The sequence below is a fragment of the Pipistrellus hanaki genome (genome assembly GCF_964339955.1).
Source record: "Pipistrellus hanaki genome assembly, chromosome: 3".
In the NCBI taxonomy this organism is placed as follows: Eukaryota; Metazoa; Chordata; class Mammalia; order Chiroptera; family Vespertilionidae; genus Pipistrellus; species Pipistrellus hanaki.
Genome location: NC_140505.1, coordinates 188,876,067 through 188,891,072, shown reverse-complemented (window position 1 = coordinate 188,891,072; position 15,006 = coordinate 188,876,067). Strand labels below are relative to the sequence as shown.

General features: G+C 69.9%; 1 protein-coding gene and 1 long non-coding RNA gene across 2 annotated transcripts in view; both read left to right on the top strand.

The window, feature by feature from the left end:
- CELSR1 (cadherin EGF LAG seven-pass G-type receptor 1) overlaps window positions 1-11,186 on the top strand; it is a gene marked incomplete at both ends in the record, with an annotated part of 42,008 nt that extends 30,822 nt beyond the window's left edge. The window contains 14 exons of the mRNA XM_084878119.1: window positions 52-253; window positions 2,013-2,180; window positions 2,880-3,006; window positions 3,752-3,949; window positions 5,370-5,544; window positions 5,877-5,989; window positions 6,209-6,288; window positions 6,373-6,499; window positions 7,071-7,196; window positions 9,061-9,155; window positions 9,392-9,492; window positions 10,036-10,164; window positions 10,423-10,656; window positions 10,927-11,186. Coding sequence (XP_084734245.1) covers window positions 52-253; window positions 2,013-2,180; window positions 2,880-3,006; window positions 3,752-3,949; window positions 5,370-5,544; window positions 5,877-5,989; window positions 6,209-6,288; window positions 6,373-6,499; window positions 7,071-7,196; window positions 9,061-9,155; window positions 9,392-9,492; window positions 10,036-10,164; window positions 10,423-10,656; window positions 10,927-11,186 — 2,135 coding nt within the window. The remainder of the gene's footprint in view (window positions 1-51; window positions 254-2,012; window positions 2,181-2,879; window positions 3,007-3,751; window positions 3,950-5,369; window positions 5,545-5,876; window positions 5,990-6,208; window positions 6,289-6,372; window positions 6,500-7,070; window positions 7,197-9,060; window positions 9,156-9,391; window positions 9,493-10,035; window positions 10,165-10,422; window positions 10,657-10,926) is intronic.
- Window positions 1-15,006, top strand: part of LOC311619611 — a 114,007-nt gene that overhangs the window by 49,928 nt on the left and 49,073 nt on the right. The window lies entirely within an intron of this gene.

The window sequence follows — 15,006 nt, the reverse complement described above, 5'->3', positions numbered from 1 at the left end:
CTGGCTGAGCCCGCCCGGCGGCTCCTCGCTCACACGCCCCTCCCCTTGCAGAGGGGCCGGCCGGCAGGCCGGTCGGGGGTAAGGCCGCCCCGCAGACCCCGAGCCCCGGGCCCGGCGCCCAGAGCGAGGCCCCGTCCCGCGGGAAGAGGCACCCGGACCAGCCCGGCCAGTTCGCCGTCGCCCTGGTCATCGTCCACCGGGCCCTGGGGCAGCTGCTGCCCGAGCGCTACGACCCCGACCGCCGCAGCCTCCGGTGAGAGCGGCGCGCCCGGCCCGGCCCGCACACGGGACACGGCACACCCGCCTCCCCCCCTACATCCCCCCCCGCCCGCACACGGCACACCCGCCTACCCGCCCCCCCACACAGCACAGCCCCCTCCCCGCCCGCACACGGCACACACACACACACACACACACACACACACCCCGCACAGCCCCCTCCCCGCCCGCACACGGCACACACACACACACACACACACACCCCGCACAGCCCCCTCCCCGCCCGCACACGGCACACACACACACACACACACCCCGCACAGCCCCCTCCCCGCCCGCACACGGCACACACACACACACACACACACACACACCCCGCACAGCCCCCTCCCCGCCCGCACACGGCACACACACACACACACACACACACACACACCGCACAGCCCCCTCCCCGCCCGCACACGGCACACACACACACACACACACACACACACACACCCCGCACAGCCCCCTCCCCACCCGCACACGGCACACACACACACACACACACACACACCCCGCACAGCCCCCTCCCCGCCCGCACACGGCACACACACACACACACACACATACACACACACCGCACAGCCCCCTCCCCCGCCCCGCACGGCCCCTCCCCTGCCCAAACACGGCACACACACACACACACACACACACACACACCGCACAGCCCCCTCCCCCGCCCCGCACGGCCCCTCCCCTGCCCGAACACGGCACACACACACACACACACACACACCGCACAGCCCCCTCCCCCGCCCCGCACGGCCCCTCCCCGCCGGCTCCCACGGGCTCTGGTCGGCCGGCGGGCGCTGTGCCGCAGGGTCTGCCGTTGGCACAGGCCTAGCGGGTGATTCCCGCTTGGAGGGTCCGTCCCCAACGCCTGTCCTCAGGCTGCGGGGCGGCCCCAAGGGCTGCTGGGAAAACAGCTCCTGCCCAGGCAGGCACAGGGCCCTCACCCTCGTTAGTGGGGGGCCCTGGTTAGTGGGGGTCCCTCGGTGGGGGGCCCTCGCTAATGGGGGACCATCGTTAGTGGGGGACCATCGTCAGTGGTGGACCCTGGGAGCTGTGATAATCGCCCAATTGCCTTCAGCCGATGTCCCTGTGGTTTATGTGCATCTTCTGTGCACAGGCTTTTTACTTGTTTTTAGAAATATATATCTTATTGCTTTTATACAGAGAGGAAGGGAGAGAGAGAGGGAGGTAGAAATATCGACGAGAGAAACATCGACCAGCTGCCTCCTGCACACCCCCTACTGGGGATGTGCCCACAACCAAGGTACATGCCCTTGCCTGGAATCTAACCCAGGACCTTTCAGTCCGCAGGCTGACACTCTATCCACTGAGCCAAACCGGTTAGGGCTCTCCTCATTTTTATATTCATTTTTTAAAATATATTTTTGTTGATTTCAGAGAGGAGGGTAGAGGGAGGTAGAAACATCAGTGACGAGAATCATCGATTGGCTGCCTCCTGCCCGCCCCCCACTGGGGATGGAGCTCATAACCCGGGCCTGTGCCCTGCCCGGAATCGAACCCTGACCTCCTGGTTCATAGGTCGATGTCAGCCATGTTTAAGTTTCCAAAGCTCACCTCTGACCCTGTGCCGCCCCAGCCGTGGCAGATCCCGCCCGGAGCACCGGACCAGGCCCCGCCCAGGAGCAGAGCTCGCCGCGGTGGTGGTGTCCTCTGTGCTCGCACACGGCTGGGCTGGTGGACGTGTTTCCTGACACGCGTGTCCGTGTCCCTCCCCGCAGGCTGCCGGGCCGGCCGGTCATCAACACGCCGGTGGTGAGCGCCGTGGTGCACAGCGAGGGGGCGCCGCTGCCCCGGCCCCTGCCCCGGCCCGTCCGCCTGCAGCTGGCGCTGCTGGAGACGCGGGAGCGCACCAAGCCCGTCTGCGTGTTCTGGAACCACTCCGTCACGTGAGCCACGCCCACCAGCGCGCCCGCTCCACTGGGGGGGCCGCCCTGGGGACCTTCTCTTCGTCCGGGCGTCAGGGTCCCCGACATGTAGTTATACACACACGCGTGCATATATGCATGTACACACGTGTGCACATAGGCCAACACGGAGATAGGCCTGGCTGCACAGTCATCCGAATCCCAGTTCTTAGCAAATGCCTTTGCCAGCACGGCCCATTTCACAGATGGGTAAACCGAGGCTCCGAGGAGGGAGTGGGTCTTCCCGGAGTCCGGGAGGGCAGGGCCCCTCTGAGGCCGTGGTGCCCCGCAGCCGCTTGCGGTGTGCGGCTCCCCACGGTCAGGCGGAGCGTCCGGGGCTGCCTCCGGGCGGCGCCGTGAGGGCTGCCCGTGGGGAGATGGCAGGCTGAGAGGAGTGACCGTCCGGAGTCCGAGGGAAGCGGCCGGAGAACAGAGTGGCCATTTCGCTGCCACTGCATTCCCACACGGGGCCGGCGCCTGCATTCGCGTCCACGGCAGTTTTACGGCGAGGACGGCGGCCGGGCGCCCCACGGCCGCAGACGGAGGGCGGGCGCGGGCGCGGGCACAGGGCCCGGGGAGGGGCGCTGTGGGCGCCGCAAGGGCGCGGGTGCGTACAGGCCGCCGTGGGGGGGGCGGAGGCTCGGGGAGCCCGGTGCAGGGACCCACGCCCTCTCTCCGCAGCCCCGGGGGCCCCGGAGGCTGGTCGGCCAGGGGCTGCGAGCTGCTGGCGCGGAACCGGACGCACGTGACCTGCCAGTGCAGCCACCCCGCCAGCGTGGCCGTGCTCATGGACGTCTCCCGGCGCGAGGTGGGCACCGGCACCGCCCGCCCGCACGCGTGTCCCGGGCATCGAGCCCGGCCCCCCCCCAGGCCGCGTCTCCTTCCGAGCTTCAGGCCGAGGCCCTGAGCGGCTGCCCCTGAGCGGCCGCCCGCCCGCACGCATGTCCCGGGGCATCGAGCCTGGCCCCCCGCCCCACAGGCGCGTCTCCTTCCGAGCTTCAGGCCGAGCCCCTGAGTGGCCGCCCCGGGCTCCCCGGGCCTGGCTGTGAACACAGACCCTGCTCCGCCCTCACTCCCGCGGGCCAGCCTGTCGGGGCGCAGCTCCACCCCCTTCAAAGTTTAAAGAGAAAAGCCGTCAGCGCCAGCACGCGGCCCGGCAGCCCCGCGGCCCCGAAGGCCAGGGGGGTCCGCAGCCCAGGCTGTTGGGGCTAATGTCCCGCCCGGGCCCCCCACACCCCCCATCCTCCGGCCGCGCTGGGCGGAGTGAGGTCAGTCTGGGCCCGCGCTGCACTCCGGAGCCAGGACGGCACGGCCCCGCCCCTCCGAGGCTCCGGTGCCCCTGCCGGGGTCTCTGCCACACCCCGGGGAGCGAGAGCCAGCGCAGGCTGAGCTGGTGGCGTCCCGGCGACAGGAAGGGACTGCCCTCGGGCTCCCCGACGGGCGCCCGCTCAGCCACTGAGCCACACTGTCCCTGAGGGCTCTGTTCCGGGTTTCCGCCAGCCCTCGCGGGTGAGCCCTCTCCGGCCCCGCCTGACGCCCCCCTCCGCCCGCAGCACGGGGACGCCCTGCCCCTGAGGACCGTCACCTACGCGGCCGTGGCGCTGTCGCTGGCGGCCCTGCTGGTGGCCTTCGTGCTGCTGGCACTGGTGCGGCTGCGCTCCAACCTGCACTGCGCCCACCGCAACCTCGTGGGGGCGCTCTTCCTCTCGCAGCTGGTCTTCGTGGTGGGGGTCACGCAGACGGGAAACCCGGTGAGCCCCCCCCCCCCCCCCGCGTCTCCTGTAACAGCGTGTGGCACGGAGAGTCAGGGGTCTGGTTAGGAGGGCGACCTTGGCCGGGGGTGGGGGTGGGGGGTGGGCGAGGTCAGAGGCGGCCGCGGCGTCGCCTGAGCCAGGTGCTCAGGTCCCAGGGGCCGCGTGGGGAGGGCGCAGGCAGCGGGGTGGGGATCATGGCACCGTCTGGGGGGCCAGCCTGGGAGGCACCCACGTCAGGGGGGCCGTGCCCGTGGGAACGGACAGGCCCGCGGGGACGGTGCTGGGGCGGAGCCGGAGCCCTGGCCGGCGGGGCCACTGCCCACTGGAGCCCTGCCCCTCGCCCGCCGCAGGCTGAGGCCCCTGGACCCGGTGGCCAGACCCCTGGGCTGCAGGTGGGCGGTCCCGCCGGCAGGGGGTGCAGCCGCCCCGTGACCTCCGTGGTTCTCAGCCACGGCCCCGGGAGCACGAGGCCTGCACGGGGCCACCGCCCACCGTCCACCCCAGGGAGGGTGCCGGCCTCCGTTCCCGGCGGCCCCTGGCGCGCTCCTGTGTGGCCGGTGGTTCTGGGAAAGCTGTCCGTTTCGTGCGGGGGCGGTGCCGAGGCCGTTACCGTGGCAGCACTGTGTCCACGGTGTAAGTGGTTTTATGGGTTTGCTTGTCACGTGGCTGAAGGCCCAGCCACGGCCCCCGCCCCCTCCCTGAGCCGGTGGCTGACCGGCAGCCGGTGGTGTGGCCGCAGCCCCTCGCCCTCCCCGCTGCCGCAGCCAGGCCTGCCACCGCGGGGGCTCCCGTGCCGCCCGCTGGCCTCTGAGGCAGGGCCTGTGCCAGCAGCACCCCGAGTGCGGGCTTCCTGCCGCCGGGCCCCGCTCCGCCGGTGACCAGAGCTGGTCTCTGGGAGCTCCGGGCTCTGCCCGCCTCCGGCCCCGGGCTGTGCCCCCCCACACACATGCACACGCACACATACACACACGCACACACGCACACACGCACACATGCACAGACAGACACACACACATGCACATGCACAGATAGACACAGCCACAGATAGACAAATACACACATGCACACACACATGCACAGACAGACACACGCATGCACACACGCACACACTCGGCGCCATCCGCTGGGGAGGGTCCCTGCCCCTCCGGGCGCTGTGTGGCAGGTGCTATGCCGGGGGCGCTGTGCTGCAGGCGCTGTGCGGCGGGCGCTGTGCCTGTTGCTCTCGGTGAATCTGTACAAACGCCACGAACCAGACGGACTTCCTGTTCGGAGCTGCGGGCCCTCAGGCTGCAGAGTGTCCGATGGGTCACTGCCCTGCCCCTGTGCCGCTCCGGCCCTCGGCCCTCAGCCCTCAGTCCAGCCCGGGGTGCCCGGCGGGGCGGGTGCTGAGCCGCCCCCCGCCCCCCGCCCCCCGCAGTTTCTGTGCACGCTGGTGGCCATCGCCCTGCACTACGTGTACATGAGCGCCTTCGCCTGGACGCTGGTGGAGAGCCTGCACGTGTACCGCATGCTGACCGAGGCGCGCAACATCGACGCCGGCCCCATGCGCTTCTACCACGTGGTGGGCTGGGGCCTCCCGGCCGTGCTCACAGGTGAGGCCGACCGAGGCCACGGGCTCCCGGCTCCGAGCGGCCCGGGCCCTGAGGGCCTGTGCCTGGCCCTGGGCCTCGGTGCGTGTATGTGTATGTGTGTGTGTGTGTGTGTGTGTGTGTGTGTGTGTGTGCCTGTACATGTGTGTGTGCCTGTGCGTGTGCCTGTGCGTGTGCCTGTGCGTGTGTGTGCCTGTGTGTGTGTGTCCCACACCCAGCTGCTCCCCCCGGGCTCCTGGCCCTCATGGGGCCTGCGGGTGGGGCTGGACGCCCCTGCCCAGGGGGCTCTCCGGGGCCCTCCCGGGTGTGGCCCTCACCCCCTCTCTGATGCCCAGGACTCGCTGTGGGCCTGGACCCCCAGGGCTACGGAAACCCCGACTTCTGCTGGCTGTCCCTGCGGGACACCCTGATCTGGAGCTTCGTGGGGCCCATCGGGACGGTTATAATTGTGAGTCCGGGCGGGGAGGCCAGGCCTGGGAAGCCGGGGCCCTTGGGGCTCCTCTGAGTGGCCGCCGGGGCGGGAAGGCCGGCTCACTCCGGAGTCCGCCGGGGAACGCCGTGTCCTGCCCGGCACTCAGACTCCGGGGCCTCCCGTCCCCTCGCCTCCGAGACGCGGTGGCCGTGCTCAGTGCTGAGTGGCCACCTGACCGCGCGTCTGTTCTCCCAGGTCAACACCGTGCTTTTCGTTCTGTCGGCCAAAGTCTCCTGCCAGCGGAAGCACCATTACTACGAGAGGAAGGGGGTCATGTAAGCTGACCCCCGGTGGGCGGGGGTGGAGGAGTGGGTGGTGGGCCGGGAGGGAGGCGGCTGGCTCACCCTGCCCCCCCCCAGCGCCCTGCTGCGGTCCTCCTTCCTGCTGCTGCTGCTCGTGGGCGCCACCTGGCTGCTGGGGCTGCTGGCCGTGAACAGCGACGCCCTGGCCCTCCACTACCTCTTCGCTGTCGCCAGCTGCCTGCAGGTGAGGCGCTGGCGGGGCACGGGGCCTGCGTTCATCTGAAATCCCCCGAGTGGCCGAGGGGTCCGGGAGGTCCTGGGTCTGCGTCCGGGCCGGCCTGAGCGGGACAGGCGGCCGCAGGAGGCCGTAGCTCCAGGGCGGCCCCGGTGCTCGGTCCCGGCGAGGCCTCAGCGGCACCTCCTGCCGCCTGCAGAGCCGTTGTCCCCGCGGCACTGCCCAGAGCTGCCGGCCGCCCTCGGGCTCCGACGGGGAGGGGCTGCCGCTCAGCCGGTCCAGGCCGCTCCCCTCCCAGGTGAGCCCCGTGGCTGGCGTGTACGGGCCACGGCAGGGGCCCCGGGAAGGGGCTGAGGCAGGAGGGCGGGGCTCCCGGTGCCCAGGGTGAGGCCCAGGGGGCCCCGCAGTCCGTGTGCCGGCCGCCTGCCCCGGCCCCCAGGGGAGCGGCCTCGGGGAGCGAGCGTGGCCTGGGGGGTCTCTGGCCGCCACTGCGGGCTCCAGGCTCCGCGCACCTGGGGGCCGCGCTCTGGCCTCGGGCTGGCGGGACCCCAGCCTCTTCCTGACCCGCCCCCGCCCCCAGGGCCTGTGCGTGCTCCTGTGCCACTGCGTGCTCAACAGGGAGGTGCGGAGGCACCTGAAGGGGGTGCTCGCCGGGCGGAAGCCGCACCCCGACGACTCGGCCACCACCCGGGCCACCCTGCTGACGGTAGGAGGCGCCCCCCCCCCCCCACACACACACATACACTCCACCACCCCCGCACACACACACACACACATACACTCCACCACCCCCGCACACACACACCCACACACACACACATACACACCCCACCACCCCCGCACACACACACCCACACACACACACACACATACACACCCCACCACCCCCCCCCACACACACCCACACACACACACACACACACACCCACACACACACACACACATACACTCCACCACCCCCGCACACACACACCCACACACACACAACACATACACACCCCACCACCCCCCCACACACACACCCACACACACACACACACACACACACACACACACACACACACATACACTCCACCACCCCCGCACACACACACCCACACACACACACACACATACCCCACCACCCCCCCACACACACACCCCACCCCCCCCACACACACACCCACACACACCCCATCACCCCACCCCCGCACACACACACCCACACACACACACACACATACACTCCACCACCCCCGCACACACACACCCACACACACACACACACACACACACATACACTCCACCACCCCCGCACACACACACCCACACACACACACACACACACCCACCACCCCCGCACACACACACCCACACACACACACACACATACACACCCCACCACCCCCCCACACACACACCCACACACACACACACACATACACTCCACCACCCCCGCACACACACACCCACACACACACACACACATACACACCCCACCACCCCCCCACACACACACCCCACCCCCCACACACACACACCCACACACACCCCATCACCCCACCCCCACACACACACACCCACACACACACACACACATACACACCCCACCCCCCCACACACACACACCCCACCCGCACACACACACCCACACACACCCCACCACCCCAACCCCCACACACACACACCCACACACACATACACACCCTACCCCACCCCACACACACACCCCACCCGCACACACACACACACACACACACACCCCACCCCCACCCCCACACACATACCACCACCACCCCCGCACACACACACCCCCCCCACACACACCCCCCCCCCCACACACACACACCCCACCCCACCCCCCCCCACACACCCCCCCCCCCACACACACACACCCCACACCCCCCACACACACACACACCCCACCTGCACACACACACATACACTCCACCACCACCCCCCACACACACACACCCACACACACACACCCCCACCCCCCCACACACACACACCCCCCCACCACCACCCCCACACACACACACACACCCACCCCCCCCACACACACACCACCACCCCTCCACATACACACACACACACACACCCACCCACCCACACACACACACCACCACCACCACCACCCCACACACACACACACTCACACACCCCACCCCCCCACACACCCCACCACCACCACCCTCCACCCCCCCGGGCCCGGGGCGGGCTGCCCTGCTCTCCGGGGTCCTGTGGGGTCTGGCTCCTGGCTCTGCATCCTTCCCAGAGGGGGCGCCCCGGAGCCGCCCCTGGAGCCTGGCACCGGCCTGGCAGAGGGCTGTCCTAGTCTCGCCTGCGTTTCCAGGTCTCGGGGGACAGGGCCCCGCAGGCCAGCACCCCCGTCCAGAGCGGGGGGTGGGGGTGGGGGGGTGTCCTCTGGCCGCAGTGGGGACCGAGCCATGGATGCGATGCTCGGCGCGGTGAGGCACTGCGGGTGCTGGGCGCTGACAGGGTGCTGGGCTGCCCGCCGTGGGGCTTGCTGTGGGGAGGGCGCCTGCACCCCTTGGCCCTCTGTTCTCACCGCCCCCCCCCCCCCCCAGCGCTCCCTCAACTGCAACACCACCTACGGCGAGGAGCCGGCCGTGCTGCGCACCGCCCTGGGCGAGTCCACCGCCTCGCTGGACAGCGCCGGCAGGTCAGCGGCCCGGGCCTCGGGGCCCAGCTCGGGGCAGACGCGGGGTCACTCGCCCGCGGAGGGTCACCTGCCGGGAGGCCTCCCTGTGCTGCGGCTCCGGGGGGGGGTCTCCCGTGTGCCCGGAGCCAGGGCAGCGCCCTCCTGGCCGTGCGCCCTCCTGGCACCGCCGGCAGGTGCTCCGGGTGGTGGCCCCGCCCCCCTGTCCCCCGCTGCGGCACTGAGCCCCCCCTCTCCAGGGACGAAGCCGGCCAGAAGCTCAGCGTGTGCTCCGGGCCGGCCCGGGGCCGCGGGGAGCCGGACCCGCCCTTCCTCCCGAGGAACGGCAAGAAGGCCCCGGGTGAGTGCCCGGCGTGGGGGCTGCGGCCCCCTGCCCCGGCCGCCCTCCCTCAGCCCTCCCCCTGCCCCAGCCGCCCTCCCTCCGCCCGCCCTTCGCCCTCCCTTCGCCAGGGCGCACGCAGCCGGAGGGTCTGAGGCTGTGGCGTGGGGGCTGCGGCCCCCTGCCCCGGCCGCCCTCCCTCAGCCCTCCCCCTGCCCCAGCCGCCCTCCCTCCGCCCGCCCTTCGCCCTCCCTCCGCCCTCCCTCCCCCGGGGCGCGCAGCCGGAGGGTCTGAGGCTGTGGCGTGGGGGCTGCGGCCCCCTGCCCCGGCCGCCCTCCCTCAGCCCTCCCTCTGCCCCGGCCGCCCTCCCTCAGCCCTCCCCCTGCCCCGGCCGCCCGCCCTCCGCCCGCCCTCCGCCCTCCCCTCCGCCCTCCCTCCCCCGGGGCGCGCAGCCGGAGGGTCTGAGGCTGCGGCACAATCGGGTGAGGGGACCACGGCCTCCGGTTGGGACCGGCGGCTCCGCCTCGCAGGAAGCGTCCGCCGAGCCCGCCCTCCTGTCCACAGGCCCCGACTCGGACTCGGACAGCGAGCTGTCCCTGGACGAGCAGAGCAGCTCCTTCGCCTCCTCACACTCGTCGGACAGCGAGGACGACAGGGCGGGGGCCCAGGGCCCCGCCCACAGCACCCCCAAAGGTGAGCAGCCAGGCCTGCCCCCCAGAACACAGGCCCTCACCGCGCACGGAGAACGGGCCGGAAAGCTGCCCCTGCTGGAGGGGCCGCAGAGGCCCCGGGTGTTGGGGTGCCGTGGGGGACTGCAGCTGATGGGGCCCCACGGTCAGGATTTGCCATGGGAGCCTGGAGGTCCGGGGGTGATGGGCCGGGGCCACTTGGGGGACACACCTCGGAGGAGGGGGCGGGGCCTCCCGCTGGCTGACGCCGCCCGGTGCCCAGGAGACCCTGCCGCCAACCATGTGCCTGCGGGCTGGCCGGACGGGAGCCTGGCTGGGAGCGACAGTGAGGAGCGGGGCGAGAAGCCGCCCCTGAAGGTGGAGACCAAGGTCAGCGTGGAGCTGCACCCGGACCAGCAGACCAACCACTGCCTGGACCGCCCCCCGGACGGGGAGGACGGCGCCCTGCCCAGGCCCGCGGGCGCGCCCTGCTCCCAGCCCCCCGAGCAGAGAAAAGGTGGGAGCCCTGGTCCTGGGGGCGGGGCCAGCTGGAGGGGGCGGAGCTGTGCTGGGTGGGTGGAGCCTGCTGGATGGGGCTGGGCTATATTAGGTGGATGGGGATGGGGCTGGGCTAGGTGGAGTGGGGGCTGGCCAGGCGGGGCGGGCCTGCTGGAGGGGGCCGGTGGGGTGAGACAGGCGGGTCCTGGGCACAGGGTTGGGTCCAGCCCCACCATGTGGGACTGAGACCCCAGGAGGGAGGCCAGCCTGACCCGCCCGCCGCCCCCAGGCATCCTGAAGAACAAGGCCACCTACCCGCCCCCGCTGACGGAGACGACGCTCCGGGCGCGGGCGCGGCTGCGGGAGAGGCTGGCCGAGCGCCAGCAGAGCCCCTCGTCCTCCCTGGGCTCCTGCGACGGCGTCCGCGGCCCCGACGGCACCATCGCCGTCAAGACCCTGCGCCGGGAGCCGGGGCGCGAGCACCTCAACGGGGCGGCCATGAGCGTGTGCGTGGGGAGCGCCCAGGCCCACGGCTCCGACTCCGAGTGAGTGCGCCCGCGCCCAGCCTGCCCTCCGAGCCCCGGGGGGGCGTGGTCAGGGCCCCGAGGGAGTGGGGGTGGAGAGGAGAGGCCAGGGGCTGGGGTGGGTGCCTCTGGGGGAGGGGCTGCAGGCCAGGTTGAGAGGAAGTGGCCAGAGCGTGGCCTCCCTCCTGGCGCTGCCCACCCTGCCCCGACGTCCTGCCCGTGACTGAGGGCCGAGGTCGGGGTGCCGGCTGCAGAGACCAGGGGGCACGTGCTGACCCCCAGGGAGGCGCGGAGTGGGAGCGGGCTCCGGGGGGCCTTCCTGACCCTAACGATGGGTGCAGGGCTCACTGCCCCCGTACGCAGAGGGCACTCGATGGGCTGGCGGTCAGGGCGGAGGCTCCGGTCCTGCTCGGGCCTGCTCCTGGGGTGGCTGTGTCCTTGGGCCCGGGGCGCCCCCTGCCCACGTGGGTTTCTGCCCTCCCACCGAGGGCGCCCAGCTCTTGGCCCGTCGGAGGCGGAGCCGTCCTTGCTGACCCGCTGCCGCTGTGGCTTCTTCCCACGCGCAGAGGCAGTAACGAAACCTCAATTTGACCATCAGGAAACCGTGAGCCGTTCCCTCCACCTGCGACCCCTCACGGCCCAGGCCGCCCCGAGCGTGAAGCAGGCCCAGGCCCCAGTGGCAGCCCCAGCTGGGGGCGCAGTCCGGCCCTGACGCCCTGGGCTGCCCGGGGCTCGGGGCCCAGCGGCCCCTAGACAAGTGCCAAAGGCCTCAGGCCGAGGAGGCGGACTCCGGGCCGCATGGCTGTTCCCTCAGGTGCAGACGGAGCCAAAGCCTGCCTGGCCTCGCCGGGACGGCCCGGCACAAAGCCGGCAGGAGCCGCCGGGCCAGGCTCACCAGGGTTTGGGGCGCCGGGCACAGAGCGGAACCCCGGTCGGCCGCTGTTGGGCAGCCTGGGCCCTGAGAGAGGCGGTGCTCCGGTGTGGACGGATCAGCGAGGGGCAGGGCCTGAGGCTCTGATGCCGGACTGAGCTGGGAGCCAGTGGGACCATCTCGGCTGGTGTTCCTGTGAGGACGGTGCCATTGAACCTGGTGTGCGTGATGCGATCGGACAGGGAGCTGGAAGTGGGAGCCGAGCGCAGACAGAGCTGAGCAGGGCCAGGCAGTGTGCACGCAGCCCCGCCACAGCTCCCTGTGCCTGCACTGGAGACACGGCCCCCAGCTCCCCGCTGCCCCGCATGGTGGGTCTGAGACGGGCTCGGCCTGGGCGGCCCCCAGGAGACTGCAGAGGTCATTGGGGACTGCGGGGGTCACCAGCAGAGGCCGCCACACTGGGCCTTCCCTGGCCACGCCCTCGGGGGCAGGCACTCCAGCCCTGCAGGGCCTCCCGGGCCCCCTCCCAGGGGCCCGGCTCCGCAGGCGGGGATTGTTGCCCGCCTGCTGGTCGCCATGGCATTTCGGTGTTCACACGTCCGGACTGAGACTGAGGGCTGCCCTCCCGGATGTCACTCATTCCTTCCTGCCAATTGTCTAGCTCTTAGCCCCTCAGCCCCGCCCCCAGCCTAGCCCGTTACTTCATTTTGCTTCCAGTGGCCAATTGTGCGTGGACAAAGCACAGCCCCCTCAGCGGTTGCCAGGCTGGTTTTGGAAACGCACACCAGGGCCGGCGGTGGCTGTCCATTGTGGGCAGTCGGCACAGAGTGGCCCCAGGTGCCGTGGACCGCGGCCCGGATTCCTCAGACCTTTTGTTCTCCAAATCAAGTGCCCAAATAAGTGCCAGCACAGCTGCTCCCAGCAGGAGGAACCAGTCGGTGATGAGAGTGAGGCCCGGGCAGGGTCCCGTGTTGTCCTGGTGAGGACGGAGCTGCTGCTGGCGGCGTGAGCAAGCGCGGGTGGACGCCGGCTGGGGCACAGGCTTCCGCCACGAAATGCGACCCCACAGGCGACCCCGTGCTGAGCGAACTGTGAACGGCCTCACGTGCAGCCGAAGGTGCAGAGCGGTGGGCCTGCGTCCTGCGGCCGAAGGTGCAGAGCTGGGGGGGGCCTGGGCCTGCGTCCCTGCGGCGGGCGTGCGTAACGAGGGCTGTGCACGTTTGCATCTCTGAACCTCCACCTCTGTCCGCCTCCTCCGGCCGCTGGCTGTGCCCGGGACGTGTGGTTTTTAATCTGATTAGAACTGTTACCAAAAAAGCCAGTTTTATGAAGACAGGAAAATGGAAACCTATTTTTGTGACTTAAGACTTTATGGCAAAGATTAGACACTGGAGGGTTTTTTAAAAACAAATGTATATTTATTAATGTTCAGAACACTGGAATCACGACCCAGACGAGGAGAGTCTACAATAAATTAAGATGCTGAGTTCGTACCACTTTGCTGGCTCCCCTCTGGGCAGGGGAGGGACCCGGCGGGCGGGACCAGGAACGGCCGGAGTGTGTGCTCCCGCAGGGGCTGCGGTCTCTGCACTGACCTTCCCCTCGGTGGGGAATTGTCAGCCAACAGGGTGTGTTTTCTTGTGGGCTCCCCGCTCTGGGACCCCAGTGACCGTACATTGTCCCCGTCCCTGAGACTGTTCATCTGTCCTCATTCTTCCTCCTGTTCTCAGACTTGATGATTTCCAGTTGTTGACATAAAGTCCAGTCGTCCCCACCAGAGAGGGTCTCCACTCGGTCCCTCTGTAAAGGCCATCTCTCTGCGAGGATGCCCGGCTCCCATGTGTTTCTATTAACCTATTAATCCTCACCTGAGGATGCTTTTCATTGCTTTCTAAAGAGAGCGGAAGAGAAATACTGATGTGAGAGAAGCACATGATTGGTTCCCTCCTGCATGAGCCCTGATCAGGGCCTGGGCCGGGAAGGAGCCTGTAACCAGCTATGTGACCTTGACTGGAATCGAACCCGGGACCCTTCAGTCTGCAGGCCGACGCTCTGGCCACTGAGCCTCACTGGCAAGGCCCCCCTTCATCTCTAGAGTGTTTGCTTGTACTTGGTGGAGTGTGGTTGTAACAGCTGCTGCACCACCTCTGAGCATCTAAGTGTCTGGGTCTCCAGCTGAAAGCTGGTCAGTTCTCGGGTCTGCTCCGGCTGACTGAGCTCGAGGGAGCCCTTGCTGACGTGCTGGGCATCACGAGGCTCTGCTCCTGTTAAAATCCTGGGCCGGTGGCACTTTCCACTTGTTCCCGTGGGAAGAGCCGCCAGGTTCAGACACGTTCTCAGCCTCGGCTGTCCGTCTGGTGTCCAGGGCTCCGGGCCTCCCGCAGGCTGCTTGGGCCTGCTCCGTGCGGCCCCTCGGGGGCGAGCCGGCCCCTGCATCGGTGCCTGCGGACCGGGGTTCTCCCGCTCGCTCCTCTGGGGTTTGCCGCATGCTCACCCGGGCCCCGTTCCCAGAGGCCAGCGCCTGCACTCACACAGGAAGAAACCAGACCCCCTCAGCCTACAGGCCCTCCCAGGTCCCGCGGGGAGGCCGCGCCCACCCTGGCCGCACAGCTCCAGCGTCTGGGGCCCCCCTGGAGGCTAGCAGGGGAATGAAGGAACCCACAGCACCGACCCCGAGGGGAGCTTTGCTCCCGTCCACCTGCTAACGCTCCGTCCCGGCCCAGCCCAGAGGCCATGCCGCCTGGAACGGCGGGCACGGAGCCCCAGGCGGGGAGCAGGCCTGGGGGCAGCGGGCGGTCCCCCACCCCGGGGACCAGCTGGCAGGGCTGCTCCGGGACGCAGAGGGTCAGGACAAACAAGGCCCTGGAACGCTGTGAGCAGATGCTGAGCGCCCTGCAGGCCAGACAAGCGACCCTCCGTCCGGCTGCAGGGCTGCCTGCCGCCTCCCTGGGCACAGCGGGCCCGGGCTCCCCGC